At 40.0% G+C, this 21,521-nt stretch overlaps 1 protein-coding gene across 2 annotated transcripts in view; it reads right to left on the bottom strand.

The window, feature by feature from the left end:
* Window positions 1–21,521, bottom strand: part of EPB41L4B (erythrocyte membrane protein band 4.1 like 4B) — a 185,055-nt gene that overhangs the window by 82,625 nt on the left and 80,909 nt on the right. Inside the window, exons 7-16 of one of the 2 annotated variants that reach the window (XM_059836007.1) lie at window positions 18,262–18,382; window positions 17,570–17,657; window positions 16,445–16,533; window positions 16,059–16,128; window positions 15,717–15,886; window positions 15,504–15,613; window positions 13,136–13,166; window positions 12,592–12,625; window positions 11,490–11,557; window positions 8,580–8,728 (exon numbers count right to left, since the gene is read on the bottom strand). In XM_059836007.1, coding sequence (XP_059691990.1) covers window positions 8,581–8,728; window positions 11,490–11,557; window positions 12,592–12,625; window positions 13,136–13,166; window positions 15,504–15,613; window positions 15,717–15,886; window positions 16,059–16,128; window positions 16,445–16,533; window positions 17,570–17,657; window positions 18,262–18,382 — 929 coding nt within the window. In that variant the 3' untranslated portion in view covers window position 8,580. Of the gene's footprint in view, window positions 1–8,579; window positions 8,729–11,489; window positions 11,558–12,591; window positions 12,626–13,135; window positions 13,167–15,503; window positions 15,614–15,716; window positions 15,887–16,058; window positions 16,129–16,444; window positions 16,534–17,569; window positions 17,658–18,261; window positions 18,383–21,521 lie in introns of those variants that run through there. The other variant, XM_059836006.1, reaches the window with a different exon arrangement.

Here is a 21,521-nt window from a genome sequence, read left to right as displayed (position 1 = left end):
TTAATCACCTGTCAAAAAAATTCATTGTCCTAGACGTCCTTGCAGATGAGAAAAACTCTGAAAAGCAGACACAAAATTTTCTAAGACAGATGCAATCCTCTCCCAAGTCAATGCTGCCTTCCCCTTTCAGTCACAGGCAGACAATGTATGCCTGGCCTTGGGAAATAAAACAACTCGGGGTGGCTAATCCAAGCAAGCTAACTCAGGTTGAAATAGGAGCAAAACCAAGCAATGAACTTAGGCCTCCGAGACAGCCTGCAGCTGACCTCGGGTTGCTAACCATGCTACAGCCTTTTCCGCCACTTAACCCATTAAATAAGTCAGGTCCTCTGAGCTAAGCACACCCCTGTCTCTCTCTCCCTTCCTCAGTACCATATACCTGCGAAAGCACGCAGACAGAGAAGCAGGCACAGTCCTGAGGCTTAGCTAACACAGGAGTACATGAGAAACCACGGGATGTGACAGAAGTTGTTGCTGAACGTAAGAGACGAAAGCGTCAGCAGCTAATATATGTTACAGAGCGTGCCCTGAAGGATTGCCGGATTTCGCAGGTAGTTAAGGGAGAGCTACATGAGAAATGGCCAAACTTCAGAGAGCACTGAAGCAGAGTCACAGGGACTTCTTGGTGAGAACAACCTTGCAAGGCCAGCATTGCCTAGGAAACCCTATCAGTAACACCACATAAGGTCCAAACTACCTAGGTAGCCTTGGGAAATTTGAGTACGGACTTAGCAAAACTGGGAGCAATGCGTGGAAAAAGCAGGGGTAACAGAGAGGAGACAAGGGAAGGGAACAGGAGAATCCGTGTGCATCAGCAAAGAACTAGCATGGGAAAATGGAGAGGAGGGGGAGAAAAGGGACTGGCCACATGTAAGCAAGCTACTGGTCAGCATGCTTGGCTGGTCAAGCCCCAATCACTGCAGTCTAGGCCATCTTCTTAACTGCAGTCCTACATTCTGTGGCGGTGTATGCGTACAGGGTTGAGCTCTCTGTGCTGCCCCATGTTTGTGTGCTGCTGTTCGTGTCTGCGCTGACGCTGCTCTCCACCTATTTTGCTGTGCATGGCTGGCTGAATGTGTGCTCTAAGTGTATTTACATCTCTGGAATACATGCTCAGCATCTCTACAGGCTGGGCTCAGAAACCATGAACTACAGCAGCCTCACATCTAGCAGATGAGGAAGGTGAAATCACTTTAGCCTTAAAACCAGTCCACTGCATTTGGCTTCCCTTAACAATATGCTCCCATCTTACAAAATCTCCTTTCTGTCTCTGTCCCTAAAAAGCTGAAATTCCTTGAAAAAAACATGTTTTTAAAGACATTAATCAAACTGTAGAAGTTTCACGCTTCTAAATTATTCAGATTCTGAATGATCCTAATGCCCTACAAAGAAACATGCGGTCTTCTGAATTTTCAGTAATTTGCTGCAACTTTGAAGTCCAGCATGAACGTACCTGACACCATTGCCACACAAATTACTTCAGTTTACATTACAGATTTTTACCCTTTTAACACGCTACCAGTAAAGCCACTGAACAGGTACAGTGTGCAGCAAGTAAAAACTCTTACCAAGGCAGGACAGAATTTTTTACTTAGTTGCTCAGAAAACAGTAATAACAGGTAAAAATAACACAAAATCAACCACTCAGCACAGCAAGGGCTTTCTTATTTACAAACTTGCAACCCGACCTACCTCTGTTCTCACTGCAACACTTGGGCAACTCATCTGAGTTACTGCAAGAAACTGTTCGGTTTCTCTTAAAAGCAATTTTCAGACTTCTTTTTTTAAGTCAGAAATTGAGACTGAGAGAGACACATTAAATCCAACAGTAGAACCTGAAAACAAATGACAACAAACGGATCCCTCCTGGCCTTAAAATTTTGATACAGAAGCATAATCCAGTTTTACATTCAAGTTTCTTGAAGCCTTGCTTCAAATCAGCCTTGCTTATCAATTCAGTGAGCTCCAGGTCCTGAAGACACAGATATTGAAGTCTCAACGCACCCTTGCCTCTTTCATTCCTCTTCTCCGTTCCCACAGCCTCTAGCAGCGACTTTGCTTTTCCTTTTCCAGTTCCTCCCATTGCATGTTCCACTGTAAAACTCTGCTTCTCCTAAACCCTCTACTTGAGCTTTTTGTTTCCCTGGATAATTTTTTTCCTAAGCTTCCTTCCTGTCTGACTCCTGCAGTCCTACTGATGAGAAAGACTTGGCTTGGGGACACCAAGATGCTGGCCCTGCTGCCTGCCAACAAGGCCTCAAAATTCAGGGGCTTGACCCCTGGAGATGAAAAGGAACACAGCTACTTTGTCATCCATCTGTTTAGCAACTACTGAGTTCACTGTTACATCATTACACAATTTAGAGAGCACTGGAAATGTACTAATGTTTTGTATTTCTACTTCTCCAAGGTTCTCAAAATTGCAGAAATTGGTAATGGCAGGTAAACCATTGCGATTATAATTCCAGCACAGATTATTGTGGGTGGGTGGGTGGGGGGGAAGTATAAATAATTAGCTTCTAATCTGGAGTTTAAATTGTATTAGATCAGTACTTCCTACTACTAATTAGGCCTGGCTACTACTTTCATTTTCTTCAGGACGCAGGAAGTAAAAGATGTTTTTCATTGCCTCATTTAAAAAAAAATACCGTTTTTTATAATCTTTCAACATATGACATCGCTAAGCCAGGAACTACAGGTTTTCCAAACTGTTCCTATTTGAAACATCTGTTCTTGCTTAATTCAATACATCTTCATCCTTGATATGATCAGCTGCAGGTTTTACTGTTTGATAGTTCAAAGCTAAAGGTCATACTACAACTAGGAAAAGGAAAAAACCAAGCACATTACAAATGTAGAAGATAAAAAGTACAAAAACCAATCAAAAGTGAAATGTAATTGTGGTGGCAATTTGAAAACAGAGGCCTAGGGGCATTTCCAATAGTTCTCCGATAGCCTTAGTTCAACATTTGTCTTATTTTTAAGTTGGAAGATTCCTCAGTTCTCAGAACATGTGATGACTAAGGCAGTCATCATGAATGCTTCTTCTGCCAGAGAGAAAATGAACCAGATTTCTTCTGAAAAGATACACGCAACAGATCATGGACGATAAGACACCACCAAACCAAAAGGAGTAGTCCCACAGAGTCAAGAGAAAGCTATTATTCCAGAAACATAAAACAAAGAAGTAACATTGGGTCAGATATCAGGCTGCTGGAACTTCCCATCTCCATTAATCTTCCCTCTGTGCCAAGCCTGCCAAGACCCTATCCGAAAAAAAAAAAAAATCACCATCTTTAGGGAAGTTGGATGGGAGATACTGTATTTTTTTAAACACAACCTGTTCCTCCAGTTTCAAATTGAAGGTCATTACATACTGAAATTAAAAGCAATATGCAAGTTATTACAGAAATGCTTGCATTTTCTGTAGTGGCCTACTAATACGTGCAGTGGACAGTGCACAGAAAAGCTTGATTTATGAATTTTACAACTAAATTCAGATTACCGCTTGTGAAACCAACTGTTTGAAAATAAGTTGTTTTGCTTTACAGGACAGTCATGAAACAGTCATTAGTAAGTAGTTGAGAGCAGCATTTAGTCTGCAGCAGCTTTATTACTGGAAGTGACTCATATCAAGGGAGGAACTCCAGCTGAATCAAGTTTTAATCTGTTTTTTGTGAAGCAGTAGCAACAAGAACAGCAGCACATACACTCAGAAAGGAAGCCTGTTTGGCCAGTCACTTCCAGGTACAAGAGTATGTGATAAAAAAGGGAAGCTGAACAAGGTCTTCCTAATTATAACACAGTTCTTTGCAATGCACTCTTGCAATGCAAGAGACAAAGGTGTGGTCTGTCCCTTCACATTATGATTTTTCTTATCTACTTTCACTAGCATTGTTTTTGTCCAAAAGCTGCATCTTTCTATGTGTCTGGTGCCTGCTGAGGAAGGAGGACTGATTTTCCTGCAGGTCCTCCAACACTAAAACTTGGGAGCGAGCCTAACAGCATTGTGTTTTTCCAAACATTTGCAGTTTGACTGTAAACTAGGAAAAGGCATTTATTCTGAAATGGTTTGAAATCTCCATCCTCATAGTGTAGCACAAGTTTGGTTAGAGCGCATAGGCTTGACCAGCAGAGTGACAGTTCAAGCTGGTTCTCAAAGGAGATTCTTGGCTAGCACAGTCTTAACAAAAGGAGCTAGGGTCCCTTTTCAAAGTACCACACACACGGTCTGAGATCAATTTAAAAAAATACAGTTCCTATTTTACGGCCATTAATGCCAGCTGGCCTGTAGCAGCTCTGGCTTGAACAGTCTCTTTGGCTACCATCAGCAATGCTGCAATGACAGCATTCCCCAACAAGCCTGCTTTCCTTGGTTCTCCTTTGCAGAGTAAGAAGAAAACCACGCATCATCAACAGTCTTTCCAGAGATCTGGTGTGTCGGGTTAGACGGATGTGCGATAAAACTTCTCTCCGTTGAGCTAGGTAGTAGTAGCCTGCCTACTTGAGACACAAACTGGAATAACTGGTGGAAAACCTTCTCTGAAAACAGATTATTGTGGCACTGAACTGTCTTCCTCCTCCCCGTCAGAGGGCTCCAACTAGGCAACTTGGATGCCTGAGAAGCAAGTAATATACTCAATTTCTTTTTTTTTTTCCTTAGACGTTCCCCAGCTCACTCCTTGCCAGCAGCTGAAGTTCCATTTCCAAAATTACTTGCAAGCTCTAACACTCTTTCTCTTGCAGGCTGAAGAGACATCTTCTGCAACATGCATCCAGAAGGAAGGAAAAATGACGTTTTACATCACAAGGCCGTAATATATGCTTTGTTCCTATCCACAATGTGAGAAAGCAATCCTCCTTTCTGTCAATTTGCACATGGGTTCACTAATAAAAGGGTCTAGAATGACCTGTCAATTCTTTTCCTTAAGTGTGCAAACCCCTGACTGCCAGCTTTGGAAATGCATCACAAAACCTGATCCCTTTGTTCACTTTGCGAGTGACTCATGTCAGCTAGAGAAAAATAGCTGAGAATGAAAGTTTAAAGAAAAAGCCAACACTAAAACAATTTACCGAAAGCCCCACCACTTTCAGTATTGTATTTCAGTATTCAGTATTACTCATTAATTTGCATGCCAGGGCCTGGCTGGGGCTGAAGAGTGATATATTTCAGCCCAAGTTACAGATGTGGTATCACCAACTTTTGCATTCCTGCACCAATTGCTGGGGGAGAGGACCCAGGATTATGGAGTTATTACAGGGCAAAAGTAACCCCCCTGCAAATCCAAATAGGCAGAGTGGAGAGCCAGGCCCGAGATCTGCTGGGGCAGAACTGGTTTCCAGCTTTATTAAACGCAGAAGGAAGGTATGCAGAGAGACAATCAGAAGATACCCTCAGCCAAGATGTATCAAGCAACTCTCTGGTGTGTGGAAGAATGCAGCCGATTACACACCGGACTTCAGATCACTGTAATTTCTCAGATGCCTAGTACTGTACTCACACACGTGGCCCCCCACCCCTCCCAAGTTGACGCGAGGATAGTGTTTATCACCCGTAATCAGATTACAGAAGAGTTTCTGAGTGTATGCTGGACTTGTAAAAAGAAGATTTTAGACTTGCACAATTAATAGACTTCAGAACAGGGTGGGGAAAGTTTGCATGCACAGTTCCACAGGTACCCCCGAGAACATGTTTTGTTTGGATTCAGGTGGTACCTCCTTCAGGCAGTTTGCATGGCTTTTTTTTTTAAAAAAAAAAAAACAACTTCCCTGTATATTTAGAACACATTCAAAATGTGTTGATTTCTCTGTACCTAGAATGACTGTATAACATGCTCTTTGGTAAAAATGGTGTGGCATTTCCTCATGAGGAACTCCTAGTTAAAATAATTCAACACAAAGTATAAACACTCACATACCAGGGCTATCAAGTCCCTGTATTGAGTTTGTGCATCGATAAGCTACCAGCGACTTCCTGTAGTAGCATGAATCTAGGATGTAGCATTGATTTATATTGCCAGAGCTTTCCCAATATTTTATTTTTAAACAAAAGATGCTACTACATTTAACAGCTGAGTTAACCAATCATTTTCACCTTTCTCCTCTCTCCCCTCTCCCCACATAGTTTGGTTTTCACCTGCAGTGTTTTGTGTTGCTTCAAACAAGAAACTGTAGCCCTAACATCACAAGGCCTGTATTAGTCACTTGTTACTTACAAAGTATTGTTTTTAACAAGTGTGCTAAATTTTAGGAAAAAAAAACAATTTGCTTTTAAATTTAAAGCAACTTATTTGTACTACCTAGTTTAGTGCAAGGGCACCCGATTCCATCTTTGTTCAGGTGACGTAAGCTGCACGGGTCAGTCAGCACAATGCCAGGGTCAGAGAGGAAACGGGTAGAAACGCTCCCTCTTCCCAACCGCAGCCCAGCCCATTTGCTACAAGAAGGCACCTAAGACTAGAGCAAGGACAGAGAAATTATCTTGTCTTACCTATCTGATCACTCGGTGACTTTGCTGGTACCGATTTCTGCAGACAGCAAGGAGGATGTGGGATGAAAAAGTTAAAGGGGAGTGCAGAGTGTGTGAGCTGCTTTGCCAGAGAAGCAGAATGACAAGTCCTTCCCTCGAGGTGACCCATACAAACTGCAGAACACACAAGTCCCACAGGTTGTTCTTCACCCATGTGCAGACCTCCTGTACGAGGCATTTTAACACTTAAGGACCGGTTAAGGCCTTGTGCTGTCTTTTCTTGTGATCTGTCAGGGAAATCCCTCATTCAGTGCACCTTCAGCAATAAACCAAACCACAGATAACAACACACGATGAGCAGGAACACTGAAAACAAACCACACAGAAGCCAATGAAGTTTTAAGACAAGAACGATATTGTACTATGAATTAGGTGTGTGAATCATGATGCAACAACACTCCGCTTTAAAGTGAGTATGCAAAAAAGAACTCCTCCAGAGGGCATTCAGAGCAGCAGCTAAACTAAGCTCTTGTTACAATGGCTCCAACAAAGTTTCTCTTTCTTCCTTTCCCAAATAAAACATTGCTGAAACAGAGGAACACTAGCCTGGGGAAACTGAAGTCAGCCTCTGTGATCACCCACCTTAGGCTTACTCTGGCATTTTCACATCTCAGTGCACAATTGCTTTATTGTTTTCCCCCCTGTGCAGACTACACTGAAGATGTTGATCAGCACAGCATTAGTGATTCCAGGGCAAAACAGGTACAAGTATAAGGTGTATCATATCTATCCACCCTCTCCCAAAATCTTTCAAAAAGAAATGATGCATCATAACCAGAATAAGAAGATTGAAAGTTTTTATTTGTACTTAAAACATACAGGGAAGATCAAAAAAAATATTAAAAGATAGCATTTGTAAACAAATTTCACAAAAAGTTATACACTATCAAATTTGCTCTGAAAAAATTCATGGCTATAGCTGTTTATAAATGTATATTTATCAAAATCAAGTTAAAAACTACTTCATTTTTAAAATATCCCAAATGAAGGTTTCATTCATTCCAACAACTTCAGAGAGACCACAGATGTAAGGCCTAATTAAAACAAATGCATGAGTAAAGATGGCACTGTGATTTCCAATTTTTAAAAAAATAAATCGGCAAGTGATCAAAATATCAGCCAAGCCTATTTGAAGACCTAGGTTTCTAAAATATACATTCAACTTTGCAAACGTCTAACTTAAAAAAATAGAGCTATTTCACTGGATTGTTCTCATCTTGTAGTGTACCAATCATGAGCTGTGTTTTTGAATCCACTCAGAGAAAAGTTATCAGTAGGTAGTTTTATGCGATTGTATAGTTCACTTCCATAATCACATTAAAAATAAGACAGCAGCACCCTTTTAGCAAGGATTCATTTTTAACATTCTTGCCTTTATAGCAGCAGGTATGGTTTTGGGGGATGCTATCAATATAATTGGTATGTCAAAAAAGGAATACACATACTCCATGAAGTTTATTATAGTGTTCTTTCCCTACACTTGTTTTCAAAGTTAGGCAAGCACCTCTATTTTTGCTGCAGAACACAAAAATTAAAAACAAATGACACCCACATCTATGACTAACTCGGTAGGCTCCCTTTGTTGGTGGTCCACAAGCCATTTTGATTGCTAGTGTGAATTCTGTTTTTTCCTCCCTCCAATCTCCTACTTGCATGTCAACTAAAAAACAAAGTTTCTCAAACTTCATCTATTAATTTGACTCAAAAGAAAAAAGATAATAAAAATAACTAAGGCACAAATGGCCGACCTTCAACAGCAGGCAGAAGGGTCACAGATTCAAAAGTATGGTAGAATGTAAATTCCCAGAAATATTTCCGGTCTTGGGGCACTGAAAATTCTTACCAGCTTGCACGAAAGGTTTTTCAAGATTTTTTACAAAGAGATGGGAAATACTTTTCCCAAGAATGTCCATGAACACTAAACAAGGATGGATATACATACAAAGACACACACTTTATGCACAATACACTTTGAACATACTGCAGACAGACAAGGACCATGGAATGCAATGATCCTCTAAGATGGCAGGTGAAATGAAGATGACTGTTTTTCAGAGAGTCGTCATGAGTTTATCTTGGTACACCATACTTTGGACTCCTCCTAAATTCTTCTGGTTCTGTTCCTGGATATATCGTAAATTGCTGTCCTCTCCACTTGTGGGGGGTTTCCAATATGGCCTGTCATCATGATAGGGTGGCCTGTACCATTTGCACAGTTATTGGTTAGTGAGAGATGGAAGTAAACTTATGAGTGCTACACAGTAACATGACTTCATCCAGCAAGCGCGAAGCATGCATACGGTGTGGTGGGCAGCTATCAGTAATGGTGACAGACCTATAGGTCTGACGCACAAGCCACTGAAGCAACTGGGAATCTTTCAGCTGATTTCAGAAGGCTTTGAATCAGAGCTCAGTCATTAAAAACCCGCTCTGTTGTCAAGTGTTACAGACCAGTGTCGTGTATCAATGCTCCCGAACCCCAGAGGGATGGTGGCGAGGGAGGAGGAGGCGGCTATAGGAAAAGTAAATGCGTACAACAAACAAGTAAAATAAACCATATCATGCAAAAAGTTGAGGTCATGAAAATATCTCCCTAAGGCCTAAAAAATTAAGAAAGGCATTCCTATTAGGCATGAAAATTGCTCTTCTGTATATATTGCTATTAGTTCAGGGCTGGTGCAGTTAATTACACTGAAGCAGCCTACAAGTTACATGGTTGCATTTTGTTACTACCAACACCTAGAGTCTATAGCTAGTACAGGTATTTCTCTGTGACTACCTAGTGAAACTTGCAGAAGTACTAAAAGGCAAATTATTTTTTCCTTATTTGTTCATTACTTATTGCTGCCTAGAGATATTAACCTCAACCACTCCTACAGTGTCTCCTGAATCATTGGGGGGGATCAATAAATAAAAACTTTGAGCCATATGTAGGAAACCACAATATTTAAGATTCACTTACTACTAAACTGAAGTTGCACTTTTTATTTTGGTAATTTTTTTAATGCTCGCAGAAATATAGGCAGATTTAGATTTTACCTTCTTTTTTGACGTATTTGAATGTTATAATGACAACTGTTAATTGGAATGAATTTTCTCAGAAGACTGAACATTAAGTTAACTGCAAACAAATAACTTCACTGAAACAATTTTACTAAGACGACTGAGACACAATCCCACATATTATTTCACAAATTATTCAACAAAAAAACCCATATATAACATGTATTGCACAGGTAGTTTCATTTCAGCCCTTGGCCCATTCTAGACCTGCATGCCCAGCAGAAAGCATTTCATGCATCTGTGGTTTGAGCTCAAGTTCATAGCCAGATGGATTAAGCTTTCTCAAATTAAGCTATCCAAGATGTTAAATGTCCAACTCTTCCACTTTGACTCCAAGTTAGAATAACTTGAAGCTTCCACTTTAACCACACGTTTAAACACTTCTACCTGACTGGGACAAAAATTCTGAGCACGTTTTCTACCGAGCTTGCATGACTGAGTTTTTAAGTATGGTTTTTAGACTTACAAGCCTAGCTATAAAAAAAAGCCATTGTTCATATTTCACTGACCTTAATCTTTGCCCAGGCAGTGGAGAGGCTGAAGGGCAAGGTTGTCTACACACATTACAATACATCATTGTGCTTATTTCAGTATCACTCTGCTCCAGGGTGAACTATTTGGCTTTAAAATGTTACAGACTAGTATCGTAAGTGAAGAAATCTTTTGAGGTTTTGCTGGAATTTTTCTAAAGATTTATAAAATCAATTAACCTCTCTCGGCAATCACTCTTTTGTAATGTGAAATCGTAAATTTTAAATCACACACACAAAAAATGAACATGTAAACCCTAAAACCAGGCAAAGTTAATTACCCAATTTAAATAGTCTTCTGTTTCTAGTATAAATTTAGTATCTGCTCTACTGCTATATGCCAGGAATTTTGAGATGACAATGAGAATGTCTGCTTCTCTGCCTAGTAAGTTTTTCTAATAACATATTTGCCTTTTTCCTGCATTCTCAGACTCAAACTTGGACCAAATTGTCTTTTCATCCATTTTAAGCCCAGCCTCATCTCCAGAGCCTGCCTACACTAAGTACAAAGTCTACCTGTCCTGATGTAAGAATATAGAGATAAAAATGTAAGATGAATAGGAATGAAGATTAGGGTATTAGTATTTTTCAGTCAAGACAGTAATTGTCTAAAAAACTGAGTAACCTAAAAGGTTACTTTTTATTAGTATAAAATAGCAGCTGATTTTTATCACATGTACATGCACAGACACGTATCCACCAGCAGGTGCGTGCCACCAAGCTGGTTCTAACTGGGACTGAATTTCTTCCAAAATTTCTTTTCACTCAATTTCTCTCATCACTAGTTACAAAATAAAAAAGTATGAGAGAAGTTAGCACAATAGCACAATAGCATATACAGGAATATTTTCGTGAAACAGTTCTCAAAAACTCAATGGTATGATTTCACTGATAATCCGTAAAGTGCCTAATACCTTGTTCCGCATACATGTTATTTTTCCATACACATTTCTGCAAAAGATTCAAAAAGTGCTGCAATGCAAGAATCTATTCACTCATAACTTAACTTTACCCTAAAATGAGTTTCTTCTTTGTCTTAGGAGATGAAATACTGATCAAATTGCAATTAGTTTTATTGAAGCTACTGAGCATCTTCCCATCCAACATACTCCCTACAGAAATACACTAAAGTTGTATTTCAAATTCTGAATTAAAAAATCAACCTGAAAAAAAATTTTCATCAAGGTGATTAGGACATTCCAAAGCAAAATCTAAATTAAAGTTATTTAATACTGCCTCTACATCATGTATTTCTAACTTCTGTTTGCTTTTCATGTGCAGGAAATCGCCCAATACTTCCACCAAAGCTTCATGCCAACAGATAAAGAAAAAAGTAATCATCTTTTCACAAAGTGAAGACTGCTTACCTTACATTCACAGGTGTATGTGGATGCCAGTGTGGCTGAGCAGGATGTATATTAGGATGATACTGTGGCTGCAAGTGAAAACATTGAACCCGGTTAATGAAATCATATAAAAACACCCTATTAATTTTTAACTTTTTATTTTCCTGGGGCCATGAGGAACATGCTCCCTTTGAGCCCTAGAAACCCCACTGTTTCAGACCTCCTTCCATGCCATTCAGCATATACATGAGACCTCTTGGTGATGAGCTTGCTCATTAGGACACGCTCACAGGAAAATACAAAGAAAATTGCTTTTCTGTTTGAGAGACACCCTGGCACATCCAGTGCTTCTTGTAGAAAGCACATCAAAAGAATGTCAGCTTTAATCAAAGGTGGAGAGTGAGAAAGGTTACTGTTACAATAGCAGTCTTCAGGAGGTCACCTGTCTTTAGTGACAGCATTTCTCTCTCATATCCATGAGATCTTGAGGGGAAACAGTGAAACAAAATCACTAGTGAGGCTTTTAATAAAAACAAGTGTTAAGACTAAGTTCTCACGCACACACTCGGTTTGGATGAAAGCACAGTTTGCTTTCTCAGTAGCACTGACTGCAGTATCACAGATGAAAACCGGGTAAGGTTTTTCCTTGAAGTGTCTAAAGGAGCTTGTTTAAAAAAACAAAACAACAAACATTTGACCAGCAATTAAATCCTGAAGTGTTGTGATGGGGAAGGTAATTGCAACTTTGAACTTGTTGTCACGGATCATCCAACGTGAGAGGCTGCTCTAGACAAAAGCGTTGCTCACAGAGCAGTCTCCTGGGATCCATCATACTCACAGTCCCAAAAGGTTTAATGTGAGATTTCACAGAAAAGGAAGGGAAAGGAAAGAGGGTGGCAAATGGAGTGTATTCAGCTTGCAGAGCATCCAAGAACATTGGTGAAAAAAAAGAGAAGAGTCCCTCCACTTTCCTCTTAACTCCCAATGTGATGCTGTTTATTTCTGAACCACCACAGACTATGGAAAGGGAAGCAAATCAGCTGTATTAATTGTAGGGAGCAAAAATATTTACCTCTAAATAAGAAAATGACAATACTCTTTTCAACAATTGTTATGCTCTTACCTGGTAGTTATGGACTTCAGGAGTATTTTTAGCACTAAGGGAGAAAAAAAACATTAGCTTTTATGTAATAAATACATCTATGTCACAATTTCCTATAGTTTAGGGTTCTACTCTTCAAGGAAGTATTACAATGAAGTAAAATTCATATTCCTAAGGACATCAATATTTTATTCAAGATATACACCACAGCAATTAAGGTGCAAGAAAGAGGGGTGCAAAATTTTTTTCTTCATTTTATATTTATTAAACAGGAACAAATAATGCTAGATAAGTTAGCATAATAGCAACAAGCAGAAAGGAAGTATGCTTTACTTTACTCAGATCTCAAACAAAAACAGAAAAAAAAATTTAAAAAATGGAAGCACTTAAAGTCTCATAGGCAGCCCCCAAGAAGAATCTGATGCTGCATAATGAGAGATCCCAAAGCAATTCAACCCACGCCAGAGAATTTGTTTCAACAAATCCTAATGCAGAAATGGTTTTCAGAATCCTATTTACCTGACAACAGTAACTGAGAGGTAGAGAAACTTGGGTAGTCACTTACCACAGTTGTGCTGCTTTCACAGGATTGTTTGCTTAAAAAGAAACAAACAAAAAACCTTAAGACAGGTGAAAAAAATTAAGACATGAAACATCAGTCATTTTGCAGATATTGTGATTGGGATGTTACACTACAGCTTAAGTGAATCCTCATATAGACACATTTGCACAAATGCATCAGAATCTCAAGTGCAGCCCTGTGCTTTCTAGTGTTCCTGTATGAGTATGTGAAGTATGAGGCAGACGTGAACCTCCCTCTTTTTCTGCAAGAGTCAAAGCCCACTAAAGATGACAGCAGACGAGTAGTCTTCCCAAATGTCACAACAGAAGGACTTTTAGCAGAGCGAGTTCTGCACAACCAGAGCACTACTCTTCTCACCTTGCTGTAGCTACCATGTCAATACCATGGAGTCCTTCGGAAATCAGAAGCTACCCCTCACAGCAATTTTGCATCTTATAGAAACCAGAGTATTCCTGAAGTTGGTAATGGCCTGTGTCTTATTACAGTGGTAGCCAAAAAAGCCCAACATTTGGGAATATGGGAAGGCACTGAGCAATCTTGAGCAACAAGGTCTTGCCTTGTGCTTTGGACAGGCTGGAAAGAACGGTGAAGAAGGCAGCTCACTACAATAAGGACATTGAGGTGCTGGAGTGTATCCAGAGAAGGGCAACGAAGCTGGTGAGGGGTCTGGAGCACAAGTCTTATGAGGAGCGGCTGAGGGAACTGGGGTTGTTCAGTCTGCAGAAGAGGAGGCTGAGGGGAGACCTTCTCACCCTCTACATCTACCTGAAAGGGGGTTGCAGAGAGGTGGGTGTTGGTCTCTTCTTCCAAGTGACAAGTGATAGGACAAGAGGAAATGGCCTCAAACTGCACCAGGGGAGGTTTAGATTGGATATTAGGAAAAAATTCTTTACTGAGAGAGTGGTGAGACACTGGAACAGGCTGCCCAGGGAAGTGGTGGAGTCACCATCATTGGCAATGTTCCAGGAACATGTGGATGTGGCACTGTGGGACATGGTTTATTGGGCATGGTGGTGTTGGGTTGATGGTTGGACTTGATGATCTTACAGGTCTTTTCCAACCTTAGTGATTCTGTGATTCTGTCAATAACCGGGATGTATCATTTCTTTTTCCTGTCAAACAGCGTATTTTTCAATAGCATTGAAAAAATTTTGAGTAATACAGCTGAAAATCAAAGTCTCTGCTGAATGCAGGAAATGGATGACAAACTTAATGAGATGCAGTAGAAGTCTCAAAGAGACTGAGCTAGGACAGAATCCAATGCTTGTGGGCTGCAACTAGGTACAGGTCTCAATGGTCAAGAGATGTGTAAAAGACAATAATCTAAAGGGAGTTTTTGCATTAACTTAACAAACATCTATTCTTCCACTTATGAAATCATCCACACTTACCATATAATTGACTCTCGTGTATCACATAACAGTATCTCACAAATTTAATAAATTTGCATTTCCGTAAAAAAAAATGACATGTACTAAGGGAGGGGTTACAGCTTCTAGAAAGCATGCATGCTTTTCCTTTTCCCCCCTTTGTACATGAGAAATAGAAGTGTCCCCATAATACCAGAAGGACTTTTCATGGAACTGAGGTTCATACTCTAGGAATGCAAAAGGGTGCAAAGACATCCTAAGGGAATGTCAGCTCACCCCGCTCCATACAGCAACTACACCTCCAGCCTCAAGTAATACAGAATTTAGATGGGGCTGTCTTGTAGTGCTCCTTCCTAGGTTTTTCTACAAGGAATAAAAATCTCAGCTTAAGTTTTGAAGGACAAATGACAAAACCACAAGGAAAATCAATTCCTTGTCCTTCCATTCAAATTCAGCACATTTCAACTCCCAGAGAAAGCTGGTTAAGGTCAGAGTCTGGACAGGTGAATAACATGCCATTACAGTCAGCAAGACAGCAACAACTGCATAATGAAACTGCTCAATAACCCTAAAACTGTCTGGCTAGATAAGCAAGACAGCGAGGCTTTTGGATACTGCTCCACTCTACATGACAAATGAACTTTTTAAAAGAAAGTGTTACATGCTTTCCCTCATTGAGTTTGATGCAACTTTTCTTCCCTCCTCAATTGAGCAACAAAAGAAACCATAGGTACCTCCTTCTCCATAGATGGGGGATGGAAGAATTAAGTGTAGACAGAGATTAAAAACGGTAGACACGAACAACAGACTGACTTCGGAGGAAGAAAAAAACAACCCATGTATGTCCTGATTTTTCAGGTGGTCTGACATGCTTTCCTTTTTACACTGTGGTACAGATTTTATGGTTGTAATATGACATTTATATGAATTAACAGGACGCCTGCATGACCGGTTCAGTGAACACTTGTGCAAACACTTACCCTTAAAAGTTGAATGCCTTCGAGATGGATATCTCTTGCTGGGCCTTCTTTCAAATGTACTAGTTCTGCGTAATCTTGTCCCATGTGTTGCTTGATACTCTGTCCGCCCACTTAAAATACAGAAATAAACAAAGTTAACTATTGCCTTTTGCTGGATGCTGTACCTGCTCCTTTGTATAAACACAAATATATTGCTGTTACTTCGCTAAATACCTGAATCTGAAGCGTGATCCCAGCCTTATGAAGTCGGATCTACTAGATTTACTATTTGCTGGGGCTCGCAATCTGAAGAAAGCATGATGCTCCACGGCACACTTCCACAAATGTTTGCACGTTTTGGCACTGTCTAACCGGAAAACAAATGTGTGCTCTTGCTCTCTGCCCTAAATGCAGAAACAAAAGCTTTGGAAGTTGGCATGCATGTTATCAGTTACTGTCCTTGGTAGGAGAAATACAGCCTGGGCCAACAGTGTGCTGAGCCTCCCTTGTGTTCTTACCAGCCTGAGCACACACCACACTTTGTTGGATCAGGCCCAAGTAAGGGAAGAAAGTTACCTGTTCATCATCTTCTACAACCACAAGTGTTAGTTTGCTCTTTTTAAAGTCCATTTTTGTGATTTTAGGCCTAAACACAAGAAGCAAAAAGAAAGTTAATGGAAAAATAGCATTTTGTAATCTAGGAGAATCCTCCAAAACGTATGAGTGAACTGCCATCCTGGAACACTTCAGGAATAATGACAAAGTATGACTTCCTGGAAGTGTGACTATTTTTCATCAAATATTTCACATTTGAGAGTGGTACTTCTAACCAGGCCAATTTACCTTCAGCTTTAACCTTGTAGATTCAATCTACATTAGAAAATATAGTCAAGACCCCATTATGTAAAGGAGAAAGATTTCAGCATTTTAACAGAAAGGAATATAACACAAAAACAGATTACCAAAAGAATAAGCCTATTTTGTTGGCTCCTTCAAAGATCAATATGCCTGTTGGTGTCAGTCCAAGAGCATATTCACAACCGTCTCTTCCCTGTAAGCAAGCACAGGATCAATAATCAATATGCCATTAGTAATGTAAATCTTACTACAGTAGTACATCAAAATCCATAGGTTTTAAACTAAACAATAAGGTTTGCGTATTTTTTTAACATTACGGAGCAGAAGAATATGTATCTGTATTGGGTGCAAACTGGCAGGTTTTGGCCACGGGGCTGCAGGGTGCCCTGCGTGGGAGGAGGCCACGTGCTGCCCCAGGTGGCTCTGACGCCCGTGGAAATGGCACCGCACCAAGACGGCAGCCAGGACAGCCCAAACCTCAGCTCACACGTGTTTAAGAGCAAGCAGGAGCTGCCAGGGGAGGGAGACACAGAAAGAAAAATCTGAGGGACATGGGAAAAGGCATGTGGAAAGGGACACTGTGGGTGATGTGGCTGGAGATGTACTCTTGGGAGGGGCCTCTCCCTGCAGGAGGAGGTACTTCTGAGGGACCATGGACCAGGGGCAACCCACACCACAACAGGGACAACCCTGAGGGGCCATGGCCCATGGGTGCCTCACGCTGGGGCAGGGACAGCCCTGAGGGACTGTAGCCCCCAGAGAACCCCCACCAGGGCAGGGATGGCCCTGAGGGACAGTGGCCCGTGGGTGACCCGTGCAGCAGCAGCAGAGGAGCAGTAAGAAGCACAGGTCAGCAGAGGAAAATGAGTGAGAAGCGGGAAGCAGCATAAAGAAACTGTTGTGCAGATGACTCCAACCTTGTGGGCTGTCTTAAGAGGGACTGAGTATAACCTGCAGGGAAAACAAGGGGAGTTGACAGTAGAAAGACGGGATGAGAGGTATTGGACTGAAGTTGAGCTGGGCAAGGGGAAGGAAAGGCGTTTCTGTGCTTGTTTTATTGTCTTCTTTTTTTTGGTCAGTACCCAAATCCGTAATTAAAATATTATGCTAATTGGCATTATAATTAATTAAGTGAAATTCCCTGAGTCAAGACTGTTTTGCCCAAGACAGCATCTCCATTCAATGTTCTGACCCCACGTTAATAAAATAAAGTATAACATGGATCTTACCTTAACTACATGCATATCTACACCATACATTTCTAGCCATTTAGCTTTGTTCAAGTAGCACAATTCAGCCTGCGCTGGGCTCTTACCCCTAAGAACATAAAATATATTTATACTTTACCATATGAAATTTTTGTCTGTTTTAAATATTTTAAAATTTGTTCCCCTATCCCTTTTCTTTGGGCCCTCAATCTTAATGACACTAAATGGCATTCCAAGCTTAGCTTATATTTTTAACCTCTTCCCTCCAAATGAAAAAAATTGGAGAGACACAAATTGAAAAAGGTCTAAAACTGCCAATAAGTCTGAGGGTTCAGGAAGGACAGCATCACAGAAATGTACCGTATTTATTAACAAAAGACAGCAAAAAACTTTGTGTGCATGCATGAAAGAAGGAGAAAAAGAGAAAAAGAATTATTTCCAACATAAACAGAAAAAAAGATCAGACTGCTTAAACTGTTATGAAATCATCTAAAGAAAAACAAACAAAAATTGAAAACTCACCCCACCAACCTTCCCTAAATTACTGCTTGCCATTTTTGGGGAGGGCTCAAATTCTATTTATAATACTTCTCAACTGACAAATATAATCACCCTTTTACATCTGTTGAAGGGGTTCTTGTGGACATATTTGACTTTGGAAGAGAAGAAAACCTCCTGTTGCCAGAGACACCACTCCCACACAGGTACCCTACCTGCACTCTTTCCATTTCTGAAAAATGTCAAATTCCATTGCTTCGGTCTGGTTTGGTGCAAACCTGAATTCAGACACGAGTTCTGGTGTGTGCTCTGGGTGCTCACACTCTCCCAGCTCAGCTGCAATCAATCAATTGAAAAGTTAAAAACATAAAAATCATGGGATGACCAGAAACATTTAATTCCATAATCTCCACAAAGACAGTAATAGTTTGTAGATTCCTAAGCATGTTGTAGTAGAATACACTTGTGATGATGTTGTAAGTCAACCCCCCTGGCTCCCAAACTCAAATCAGATTTTACAGCAAAAGTCAGACAAACGCATTTTCAGGAGCAGTGTAAGGTTATGGTACAGAATTCTGACATTCAACAATGTTAGAACTAAACCTGCTTAACTAAAGCTGCTTCTCTGGATTTTAAAGCATTTAGAGGAAATAAAGTTTCTACTAAAACCAAAAATCAATGCACTACTGTTTCACAAGAGGTTACTTTGAAACTTCCTCTCATTACAATGAGGTCATACCTTTCATTCCAAAACACTTCCCATTCTATTATTGCATGCTTTGTTACATTACTGTTCATGTCAAAACATGAAGATAATACCTAGTCTCAAGAAACCAGTGATAAAGTTGTGCAGTTTTTTTTTTTAAAACCACAGTGGTGGTGTAATAATCAGATTAAGTAATTTTTAAGGAAAAAAATGCTGAAGCGTTAACAGAATTGAGGTGCCACTTTCTACTTATTTACCTTAGGGCCTGGTATCTTCTTTTCTACAAGCAGAACACTTTCAAACTACTGAGCTTAGCAGGAGATGCAAGTGCTGAGCATCTCAGTGACTGATGCCCTTAACTGTCTCGAGCCTGCAACATGCTTTGCTCCTGGAACCTCTCAGCTATACAAAGAGCCTGCAATGTCACTGTCCCAGGACGGTGAGACAAACATCAGTGGCAAACACACCGTTCAACAATACCACGTGTCACCGGACATACGATGTGATTCCAAACCAGGCCTTTGTCAGTTGGTGTTTCTTGACTACTATTACTACCAAAAATAAAATAAAAAAAGCATAGAGGGAAATGAAATCCCTTGAAGAAAACAGTTTTATTGCTTCAGGGCAGTTTTACACATAACAGTTGCAAAAATTTAATTCACTCTCAGTCTTCAAAAATACCTAGCAGGATGCATTAGAACATAGAAGTTACATTCAAAATGCAATCTGTTGACTGATACACCTACAAGGTGGTTTTGAGCACTTGAGCTTCGCTCAAACATTTAGCATTCCTGAGTATATTAGATAGATCAAGTTCACTGATGTTCATTTCTAACTACTGCCTCACACACATTTTTCCTCTTCAACAGTAAGCTTCCATGATGAGTTACAGTAGTCTTATCTATATGTCTTTTTCTTTACCAGAGATGTCTCAGCTCTGCTGCTGTTTCATCTAAGTTGGAAGCCTATTTAACACAGATGTTGCTAAGAATTACTGACAGTCCAGTCTCCAGTACATAAGAGGGAGCCACAACAAACACATTAGCAAGGAGGACTTCAGGGAAAAAAAGTAAGAAACTGAAGTTTGATGTGTTGACAACCATCTAGGAAAAACACGGGAGATTTCTCTACTAGTTAACTGAGAGAGAAGGCGGGGAATGAAGGCTGACTGGGCTGTAAAGAGGATGTGTAAAGATGAGAAGAATCATGAGTGCGTAGGACAAAAGATACGCAGAGAAGCTAGGGCAGAAGTATCAGGTACAAGAAGAATATCACCCTTGTTTCTCAACAGCTGCACTCACTATGTATTTACTTTCAGGCAGGCAAACGATGTCATCGTTTTGATCTCTACGAAATAGGTCTTGACAGTAAGAGGTAGTATGAGCCTCACCAGCTCCCTGCACAGGGTAGAAAGGCAGCAGAAGAAGGGGGAAGCGCAGGCTCCATACAAGGATGCTCACTAGTGTCTCTCCTGGTGGAATTATGTTCCCTGAATGGCTCAGCAGCACTAATATTTTTCAACACAAGGGCACAGCAGAGGGCCCATCTCTTCATTTGAGGTTTTATGACAAAGTACCATGCTTTGATATGCCCCTCTTCTGTTTGGTTTTTTTTTTTGGGGGAGGGTGTTACATAATGCATTTATATACATTATCCGTGTTGTTTAATAAATAACTGCATAAACTGGGGGATGTTTTTAAAAGGAAGTTTCCTAGAAAGTTTTTGAAAACTGCAAAAATGTGTTTATCTGTAAATATATTGTTGATTCTTTTACACAGAAGGAAAAACAAAGTTTGCACTATCCCATGAAGATGTCTTATCATTAGAACCAAAAACTGGAGATCTGAGAAAAAAATTTTTCCTTTTCAGTTTAATTAGTAGTTACAAAAGTATACCTGGTTAAATATGAAAGCCACACAAGACTAATGAGGTAGTTCAAAATTTATTCTAGCAGTGATGATTCAAGTTTGATCACAACCTTTCTGCAGATAATCCCTAAGTGACGCAGATGATTATGCATCTGCTTCACAAGATAACATCGATTTGCAGTATGGGGTATTTGCTACAGAATTTCCTTCACAGAACTGACAACAAACCAACAATTTATGTTTGAAAGATGATTCACACAAAACGCCAGCCTATGAAACTTTTTTGAAGCAAGGAAAGAATTACTGTAACAGAACAACTTGCTTGATAAAGAAAATGTATGAAGTTTAAAGCTGTCCTGTAAAGACAAAAGGCCTTTCTTTCAGAAGGTTAGAGCATCAGTTCCTAAATAGCCTTTTACAACTTCTTCCTCACTCTTAGGAAAGCAACACTAAGGAGCAGGACTGGATTTCTCAGAGTACATGTAACCTACTGAAGAGGGAATAATCATTTGACATTACTTTAAACTCTTCTGCTTAATTAAAAGCTTCCAATGTCAATAAAATGTAAGAAACGTTATTAAAAAAATGCTAATTATAGCATATGCCAGCAGAGATAAATAAGTTAGTTGCAATAATGAAGTAATTTTGGAGGAACTTATTGCAATGAGGTCAAAATAGTGGAAAACTGAAACTGAAAAAAGGACAGCAGGAAAGTAGAAAAGCATAAAAATGCTACCACAATTTAAATATGTTCCCACAGACAGTGTCAAGAAGTGTTAGTTTTGGTACCCAGTTGGAGACATTAGAAACGTGATGGATGGCTATTGTATTACATTTGCATGGTAATCACAGGTTTTCATTACTACCCAAGATGTTGAGGCATCAACCTATTAAGTCTTTG

Source organism: Gavia stellata, chromosome 3 (assembly GCF_030936135.1).
Source record: "Gavia stellata isolate bGavSte3 chromosome 3, bGavSte3.hap2, whole genome shotgun sequence".
Taxonomy (NCBI): domain Eukaryota; kingdom Metazoa; phylum Chordata; class Aves; order Gaviiformes; family Gaviidae; genus Gavia; species Gavia stellata.
Note: the sequence above shows the minus strand (reverse complement) of the source record. Positions and strands in the feature narration are given on the sequence as shown.